This window comes from Hyla sarda, chromosome 1 (genome assembly GCF_029499605.1).
Source record: "Hyla sarda isolate aHylSar1 chromosome 1, aHylSar1.hap1, whole genome shotgun sequence".
Lineage (NCBI taxonomy): Eukaryota > Metazoa > Chordata > Amphibia > Anura > Hylidae > Hyla > Hyla sarda.
In genome coordinates, this window is record NC_079189.1 from 393,534,314 (window position 1) to 393,544,546 (window position 10,233).

Genomic DNA, 10,233 nt, shown 5'->3' on the forward strand with positions numbered 1-10,233 from the left:
AGATGCGTGAGTGCTGCCAACATTGCTGTAGAGGTGGGAGGGGGGCTGTCAGTGCTTAGACCATATGTCCCGCACTGCATCAAATTGGTCTGTATGGCTGTCATCCCAGAAGGAAGCCTCTTCTAAAGATGATAAACAAGAAAGCCAGAAAACAGCTTGCTGAAGACAAGCAGACTAAGGGCCATGTCCTGTGGTCTGATGATATATAAAGAGAAGATAAACACAGCTATAACTGCAAAAAAACAGGCAGCGTCTAACCAAAAAGTAAACACTTGCAGTTAAGCCCTAACGTGGACTCACCGGGTGTAAGTGCAGGGCAGCAAGTGCGTACTGCTGTCCTTTCACAGCACATATATGCCTGGAGAGTACATCACATATATTGTTAGACAATCCTTTCCCATCAACCAGTAAAAACTGCGAAGAGCGTAGTCTTTCTGACGGATCTAATTCAATTGTTCTGGATAGAGAAATACAGTAAAAAGGGAAAAAACAAAAGTAGCGCTCACTTCTTTTAGAATCCTAATACATACAGTGTGAGCACAACTATAGACTTCACTGTGGGGGGAGAGGGGTTGGGGGCTACATACTTAGCTCACTTCCCCCTCCAAGATGGCCTTCAACAAGTGTACTTCTTATAATTCCAAAAGCAAGGTGTAAATGAGAATAGATGGGTACTTCCCATCCCCATGGAGGGCTCTGGGATTTTAACTTAAGATAACACAGCTTACAACATTATATATAACCTAGGTGGGTACAAAATACACAGCAATATCAAGGTAGAAAACTAAAAAATAATAAAAAATAAAGGTAGGGGGTGGTTTATCATGGAGGGGGCAGTGAACTGGAAGGATTATAAAATTTTACAAGATCATGAGAGGTGTTCTTTAAACATTATTGAGCATCTGTGTGGCATCCTAAAACGGAGGATGGGAAAACTCAAGATCTCTAACCTCCACGTCATGAAGGAATGGAAGAGGACCTGTGAAGCTCTGGTAAACTCCATGCCCAGGAGGCTTAAAGCAATGCTGGAAAAAAAATGATGGCTACACAGAATACTGATACTTTGTACCCAATTTGAACATTTTCACTTAGGAGTTTACTCACTTTTGTGGCAAAGATTTAGATATGAACCCCTAAAGGACAGTTGATTTAAATGTACTTCCTAGTGCCCCGGTACTTAACGCACCAGGACGTACATTTCCGTCCTGTACATGAAGGGAGTGCAGGAGCTGTGCTCTCTTCATGCCCGGCTGCTATCAGCAGCCAGGGTCCCGCTGGTAACAGCGGACATCAGCCATTCAGAGTAAGGAGCAGTTTTGCCTTTCGGTGGACAGAAAGTGCAGGTGTTACATGTACTCTAAAATCTTGGAATCGGGTTGTATTTACCTGCTGGCCTTGTTATAAACCCATCAGAGCCGAACAGTAATGTATACACATAACAAACATCCTACACCAAAGAATTCAAGTAGAATCATAGTTTCCTATGCACAGCATTTAACCTCTTCATAATCTGTTGATGGGTTGGTGTGGGAAATAAGCACCAGGCTATCTAGTCTCAGAGAAGGGGTTTGTGATGGCGAAAAACCAGCACCAGAAACTCCTAATATTTTACCCATCATTGTAGTACACATGTGGGGAACAAAACATATGGGTGCCCTGACTTAATAATTTGTTTTGGGTCTAATTATATATTGAATGAATTTATAGATTATGGGGGAGACTCATCAAAACCTGTCCAGAGGAAAAGTTGCTGAGTTGCCCATAGCAACCAATCAGATCGCTTCTTTCATTTCTCAGGGGTCATTTTAAAAAATGAAAGAAGCGATCTGATTGGTTGCTATGGGCAACTCAGCAACTTTTTCTCTGGACAGGTTTTGAAAAATCTCCCCCTATGTATTTAAGATGCATATAAACGGTGACACAATTAAGTATCCTAAAATGTGAAGCAGTTTGTGATCACACTTTCTACTGAACCATGTAACAGAACCTGCTTTTCCTATTTTGGTTCCCAGTATCAAATAGTGCCATAAAGTTGATTAACCAGTCAGCTGCCTGATCCCATACTTGTCTTCTTAAACTAGGTGCATCCAACCAGTGCTTGGTCTAGTTATATTAGGGGTGTTCTTAAACTTCTGGCATTTTCCCTACTATGAAAATAGAACCTAAGATATATTTTTTTGTATACACATTGTTGTACATCCATACTTGCCCTTCCTTAACAAATCTGCAGAAATTTCCCAAAACTACTTACTATATTATCCTCTATAATTATCTCTGAGAAGAGTGCACGAACCGTGGACAATGTGTGCGGGGCAGTAAGTCGTATGATTCTTAGACATCCTGAAGGTGTTCCTGTGGAGCAGGTAGGGGCCTTGTTATTCCACTTCCCTTCCTAGGTAACTTTTTACCTGGTGTATAAATTCTCTTAAAACTTTAATGAATATTAACCCCTTAAGGACTCAGCGTATTTTCATTTTTTCCTCATCACCTTCTAAAAATCATAACGCTTTCAATTTTGCACACAAAATTCCATATGATGGCTTATTTTTTGCGCGTATGGGTCGGTATGAGGGCTAATTTTTTGCACCGTGTTCTGAAGTTTTTATCGGTACCATTTTTGTGTTGATCGGACTTTTTGATCGCTTTTTATTCATTTTTTTCATGTACGCCATGGACCGTGCGGTTTAATTAACGATATATTTTTATAGTTCGAACATTTTCGCATGCAGCGATACCACATATGTTTATTTTTATTTACTGTTTTTTTTTATGATTCTAACTTTTATTAGTGAAGGGGTTAAATGACCTTTATTAACTTTTTTTCACTTTTTTTTTGCAGTTCTATAGCTCCCATAGGGACCTATAACACTGCACACACTGATCTTTTACCCTGATCCCTGCAAAGCCATAGCTTTGCATGTATTAGTGTAATAGGGGGTTGATCGTTCAAGGTTGTAGCTCAGGCTTGGAGCAATCAACTGCCGATCGGACCTGACTGAGCAAGGTATTGGGGCCTCCGCTCGTGTCCTAACTGATCGGGACATCGCGATCAGCCCGACTGAGCTGCCAGGAAGCTTTTACTTTCGTTTTTGACGCAGCGATCAACTTTGATCGCTGTGTCTGAAGGGTTAATAGCATGCGGCACAACGATCAGTGCCGCGCGCTATTAGCCCAGGGTCCCGGCTATCATAAGCGCCAGGACCGACATGGTATGACGCAGGGTCACGGCATGACCCCGTTTAAGACACCGGTACCCGGCGCAGAGCGTACAGGTATGCCCTGAGTCCTTAAGACTTAAGACTCAATCTCTCCATTTATTCTCTGGCTTCACCAGACTAGCTAACCCCCCTTCCCCCTTCTTTTTACATTGCCACTGCTCTATGTCGATTCTTCTTTGAAGAGTCTGTGCAGAGCAGCTTAGAAGTGCCAGTGATAAAATGGACCTTGGTTGACACAACTGGTTTTGCAATATCTCAGCAGAGAACAGTTGAAAAAGCCTTCTCAAAATAAACTTTGTTCTCAGTCTTCTGGTTAGAGCTTTATGGACAATGTCAGAACGCTTTTTTTTTTCCCACAGTCCCTTATTATTATCTAGAGGTACATGTCTATCCAACTCAACCTGGTTTACTGGACCTTTTAACAGTGATCCATTCATGATTTTGCATCTTAACATTCTTTTTCTGCCCTTAGGTGTTTCCAGTGTTAATCCGTTCATTGCCACTGAAGGAAGATTTTGAGGAGAACTGTACAGTGTTTAAGTGCATTGCATTCCTGTATGAGAAAAATCCTTCACAGGTATATTTAATACAAGCCTTATCTACAAAAATACAGCCTAGATGCCCTAAGAACCCCCTTATGTTCAGTATTCTATTCAATTTTCTTCCCAATTGGCACCAGCATAAATATATATATATAATATATAGGTTAGGTTCTCAATATGAGGTACAATTAGCAGGTGGTACTTGGTTTAAAGTGGTTATCCTGGATTAGAAAAACATGCTGATTTCTACAGCACCACATCTGTCCTCAGGTGGTATGTGGTATTGCGTCTCAGTTCCATTGAAGTGAATAGAACCATATTGTCATACCTCATACAACCTGAGGACTGGTCTGGTGCTGTTTTGGGGAAAAAATTGCTTTGTATTTCCACTACTGGATAAGCCCTTTTAACCCCTTAAAAGGGTAATCCGATGAAAAACAATTGTTTTTTCAAAACAACTGGTTCCAGCAGTAAATTTAAACAGATTTGTAAATTACTTGTATTAAAAAAATGTTAATCCTTCCAGTACTTATCAGCTGCTGTATGCTACAGAGGAAGTGGAGTTGTTTTTTCTGTCTTACCACAATGCTCTCTGCTGACACCTCTGTCTGTGTCAAGAACTGTCCAGAGCAGGAGCAAATCCCCATAACAAATCTTTCCTGCTCTGGACAGTTCCTGACACAGACAGAGGTGTCAGCAGAGAGCACTGTGCTCAGACTGAAAAGAACTACTCAACTTCCTCTGTAGTAAACAGTAGCTGCTAAGTACTGGAAGGATTAAGAATTTTTAATATAAGTAATTTACAAATCTGTTTAACTTTCTGGCACCAGTTGATTTGAAATAGAAAAAAAGGAGGGGGGGCGGGTTATAATCGCGGTGCCCGCGCTCAGCCGTATTCGGGAACCGTATTTAATGTATGTCTATGAGCCGACCGGAGTGAACCGCAGCCTCCGGTCAGCTTCGTTTTCGGCCATATGCGGTTTCCCGACCGTAGGCAAAAACGTGGTCGACCACATTTTTGCCTGCTGTCGGGAAACCGCATACGGCCGAAAACGAAGCTGACCGGAGGCTGCGGTTCACTCCGGTCGGCTCATAGACATACATTAAATACGGTTCCCGAATACGACTGAGTGCGGGCGCCGTGATGAAGTCCCGCCCCCCTCCTCCCAGCCGTATACGGGAACCGTATTTAACGAAACATGGTGTGAACCCAGCCTTAGCTGGGTTGTTGCCAACATCTGGTGAAAATGTCATGTCACTAGCACCTTTGAAAATATATTTAGTGAGTAAAATGCAAAGTCCAAATAGAAGCAGCACAAAAAAGAAAAAATGAAAAGAATTTGAAAAAAAATGAAGAGGGGTGCGCGGATGCATAGGACTACGATTACCAGGTCCAACACAATAGTAAATAGATAAATGCAGCACACCAAGCAGATTGAGAAAGTTAGAGTGAAGCTACTGAAATTTAGTTTTTATATCATGGAATAAAGTATTTTTGATTTCATCCACATTTACTAGTGAGAATGGTCATACACAGCCATGCTACTACACCCTATGTAGAAACCTGAAAACTCATCTGTCTCCTAAAACATTGTAGTCTGTCATTCTGCCATCTGTAGGATTGAATGCTGATCTAAGACTACTATATATATTAAGTCATATAAACTCATCTTTCTCTGTGCACTTAGGATGTTTCTCTTCCTTTGGTTATGTGGAATACTAGTAGGTTTTCTTTGAGGAAATCTGGTGTTGATTCTTGAGTGAGAAATACCTGTCTAACTGGACCTTCCAGAATCATTGGTGTTTATTTCACCTGCAGCCAGGTGCCTGTTAACAGTCCGTTGTAGAAACAATACGTCTGCAGTATGAAACCAGTCTGCTCAGGGTTAAATCTGCTTCAATACAGCTGTACGCTTCACAGAAAAGATCTAGCATGTTTCTAAGTCCGGCTCATATGCATACAGAATGCATGCCTTCTTTTTTATGACCTATCTTTCTTCAATATAGATTGCTGTATACATGAATGACATTGCTAGAATATTGGGTCATGTCTTGGGAACAACAGAGATTATACCAGGTATGACTGGCAATTTTTTTTATATTTCTTTTCCCAATATTTTTTATTATAATTTTGTTACCAAATGTGTCATTGTGGGAGAATCTGTTCTGCACGGGGTAGGGCATCAGATATTTAATGTACATTTTTCCATCATTTAAAGACTTGGTTATGTTCCATCACACTGTTGCCTTTTCCACATACAGTTTTTGAACACATCAAAGCCACTTAGTTATACTAGTGAATTTTATTCTAGCGCTAGCAGTTATTCCGTATATTGTTCAGAATTCTGTAGACATCTATCCATGTCAGTACTTGCGTACAGGTAAAATGTTTGTTAGGGTCTATTCTGGAATAGCAGTTGAGATGTGGTTTACCTCAGATTGCTTCGGTATCGCAGATAGCTAACGTTAGGCTCAGTAAAACTGCAGAACCGCACCAGGAACTGCTTCTTAACTGCTACATCAGAATACACTCTTTAAATAGTCATACACCAGACCCGCAGTTAAGGCATCCATGAAATCTAAAGATCCCATCTATTCATGTACTGTGTGTCACATGTGGAATACCGTGATCTGTGTAATAATTGTGAACCAGGATATGTCACTGTGACAAAGGGAAAATAGATCTGTATTTGGTGTGTCCACCAGTGTTACCTGTATTTACCTGGCTTTCATCATAAAGAACAGTGATCAGTGCTCTCTTCCTGAATAAGTATAATAATAGGAAGTAGACATATGTACAATACCTCAGAAAGCATTCAGACCCTTTCACATTTTTCACATTTTTTATGTTAAAGCCTTATGCTAAGATTAAAAACAAATCAAGTTTTCCTTCCATCAATCTGCACTCAAAGTGAATTTTAGAAATGTTTACAAATTTATTAAAAAGGAAAAACGAAAATTTCATATTCAGACCCTTGAAATTTAGCCCTGGGGGCTCCTTCACATTGCCATCGGGCTATGTTAGGTTGCGCTCCGTCTGCAGTTCCATCACAATTTTTTTTTCTCCGAAAAACTCCTGTAAAATTACCAGTTCACTGGTAAATGCAAGTGAATAGGGTCTGTCAGGACCCAGCAGTAGCAGTTTGCATCCAACCCGTTACAGGGTCCGTTCAGCTCAAGCAAAAAAAAGCCGTACGGACCCCAAGTAGGTCAGATGCAAATGGCAATGTGAACCTAGCCGAAGATGTTTTAAAAAAATAAATAAATAACACCCTGTCTATATAAGGTCTAACAGCTGACAATGCATATCTGAACAAAAACCAAGCCATGAAGCATAACTGCCTGTAGAGCTCAGAGTCAGGATTGTGTGGAGGCACAGATCTGGACATGGGTAGAAAAAAACTATTTTTGCTATGCTAAAAGTTTCCAAGAGCACTGTGGCCTCCTTAATCCTCAAATGGAAGAAGTGTGCAACATCCAGGACTCTTTCTAGAGCTGGCTGCCTTACTAAACTAAGTAATCGGGGGAGAAGGGCCTTGGTAAGAGAGGTGACTAAGAACCCAATTGTGAACCCAGCTCATCACCTGCCCAAAATCATCACTACAGGAAAGCAAGATGGAAGCAGCTTCCTGCTGTGGAAGTGTTTTTCGGTGCTGGGACAGGAAGACTAGTCAGGGTTGAGGGAAAGCTAAATGGAGCAAAGTACAAAGATATCCCTAATTTTTACCTAATCCACAGTGCTCTGCTTCACAGGAGTGAGTCGTTTAGGGATATACAGTGGGGCAAAAAAGTTTTTAGTCAGCCACGAATTGTGTTCTCTGTTTGAGAATTAGACTTTGACTGGCTTTGTCTAGGGAAGTTGTCACTACAGGCAAATGTATTATAATGGAATGGCTGTCTATGTATTTCACCAGGGTGAGGTCTGTAGCTGGTAAGTAACTATCCTATGTGTCTCATAGCGGGGGTACCCAACTATGTGTTCTCATAGTGAACCTAAATTGTAATGGGCTTTCCAACACAGCAAAACTTTGCATTGATATATTCTGACACCCATGGCTATTTATCCTTCAGACTATCTTACATTTTGATTACTTTTTAGTCCATTTTGTTTCCCGTTGGAAAGAAAGGTGACAATTTTTTTCCTTTTTCATTTGCGAGCACAATTACTAGTATAATACACTGCACTACTAATGTAATGTAATGTATTGCTTTGTATCTACCTCTGGCAGGATCTGGTAGTGGTAGTACCAGGGCAGACCTTGGAGCCCTCCATAGGCCCCTGGCTGCACCCTTAACCACTCATGCTTCCCTTCTAGACCTATTGATGCCTGTGTGTCATGTTAAGGAAGGGTTAAAAGCTGGCAACATAGGATTAACAGACCTGGCAGTCAAGAGGGGGGTGCATATTTGTTGGGTATTGTGATGCCTTTGTTCTGTTACACAATATAAATCAGTACCTGATTGTGTTTTGTCTCTTTGATATCACTTTTGCAGACACAGAGCAAATCCTAGTTATTCTATTGAGAAATGTGGCCCAGCGTTTTCCCCAGGAATTGCAGAATGCTGTGATGTCTCTTCCTGATGAAACATCTTCCAAGCTTCGCACAGCTCTTGGCTGTGACTAAAGACCTTGTTGCAGTAAGTCTGCCCGTGGTTCAAATAAACTTCCAGTTGTGTAATCCTTTCACAAGAAATTCTGTCATGCTACAAAGTGTTTCCTGACCACAGGAGGACTGGACAGGATGGTTTCCAGTAATGTTCAGTTTGCAGTTGATAGTTCCAGTTTGCACCCTGGTTCCAGAGGACTCTGTTCTTATGAGAAGAGAAGTTTGTTGACAGACACTAATATAAAGTTTCTGTACATCTCTATGGTGGGCTATGTGGAATGCATTTTTACTACAAAGCTTTGCCTTTGCTGTTCAAACTAAAGCAATAAAATGAGATGTTTTGTTCAAACTATAAAAGTTCCAGATTATTCTTGAATATGACCACGTTTTATTATGACAACTCTCTTCAACATGAGTGGGAGTAACTTTCATCCATATAATCTTTGTATAATGAAGGGCTAAGCAACTTACCTTAAGGTCAATGTTTTACCCTAACCTCTAAATGTGTCAGAAAAATGGGTTGTGGCGTCTGTCACACTCAAGCAAAATGTGGGCAGGGCATTGTTGCACAATACTTGAGATGATAGAAATAGCATTCTCTTTTTCGTGGTATAGTTTAGACCACTTTTTTTAGAAACTGCAATCATTTCCTACCAAACATATACTGAACATAGACCTTCATTGATAGGGATAGGGGAGAAGAGTTTTAGGAGTAGAGTACCCCTTTTAATGCTAGTTTAGCCAACAGTTGTTTACCCCCATTCCCTCATACAAATGCACGCTTGAATGCGTGTTTTAAACCAGAGATGAAAGAAAGCAGAAGCCAGACACCTCTCCCAGCCACTTATCGCAATGGAAAACAAGAAGTTTGGGCTTTGGTATTCTACATTCTCGATCCTTCTGTTCCCAGTATGATCTTTTGGGGAAAGTCAGGAGGCCCTCCTACACATTAGACAGTAGTATTGTTAAAATAAATTGGCAAGTTTGGATAGGTTGTGCCTTTCCTAATGGATAATGGTTCAAGAAATCCAACATAAGGGTTGTTTACACTACGGAATCTTTCCGTGTAATTACGCCATGGAATTGTGCTAGTAGATTCCGCTGCACAAACTAGCATTGGCTTGAATTGGTCTTCCACTGACCCATTCATACTATGCAATTATATCAGTGTAAAATTCTGCCGTGGTAATTTACCCGACAAAAGAATGAACATTTTCATTCTTTTAGCAGAACGATGTGCATACTGCTTTGCCTTCAATAGCGAGGCCCTTATTTACTAAGAGTGGAGTGTAGGTAGGTTTCTTTGTGGGTTTTAATTCCCTACAATTTATTTTCCACGGTATTTACTAAGATTTCGCTACATTTTCCACTTTCCCCCTTTTTTTTTTTTACACATGCTCTGATCTATAGGGGTTTTAACCACATTTTCTGTGTAAACCTTAGTGAATATGTTGGGTTTTTGTGAAAATGTTGACCACACCCCTTTCCCAACGGTCATGCCCCTTTTTCGTGTTTTCTTAGCAAAATGGAGAATCTGGCACACAACCCGACAAAACAAGTCGGGTTTGCAATAGTAAATGAGGCCCAGAATCTCCTACCCAGTATATCTCCTAATAGCGTGAACATACCCTAATGCTGAAAGCATCTGCTAATGAGAAGGTTGGTTTTAAATGAATGGTAGACAACCAATGACCTGGGCTATCAGTAAGTCACTTTGTGGCCTCTGAATTTCATGCATTCTTCTCGTCTTTTTACCAGGCTGGACTTACAGACAGCTGGTCTTCACCTTTTTTTTTTTTTTTTTTTTTTTAAACCAAATCTCTTCCTGCCAAAAATCCCATCTTCTAATCAAAACACTGTTGCTGG

At 40.7% G+C, this 10,233-nt stretch overlaps 1 protein-coding gene across 1 annotated transcript in view; it reads left to right on the top strand.

The window, feature by feature from the left end:
• The window catches only part of IPO4 (importin 4), a 176,491-nt gene extending 167,770 nt beyond the window's left edge, over positions 1 to 8,721 (top strand). Inside the window, exons 27-30 of the mRNA XM_056525792.1 lie at positions 2,231 to 2,363; positions 3,691 to 3,795; positions 5,768 to 5,837; positions 8,255 to 8,721. Coding sequence (XP_056381767.1) covers positions 2,231 to 2,363; positions 3,691 to 3,795; positions 5,768 to 5,837; positions 8,255 to 8,385 — 439 coding nt within the window. The 3' untranslated portion in view covers positions 8,386 to 8,721. The remainder of the gene's footprint in view (positions 1 to 2,230; positions 2,364 to 3,690; positions 3,796 to 5,767; positions 5,838 to 8,254) is intronic.
• The last annotated feature ends 1,512 nt before the right edge of the window (positions 8,722 to 10,233 follow it).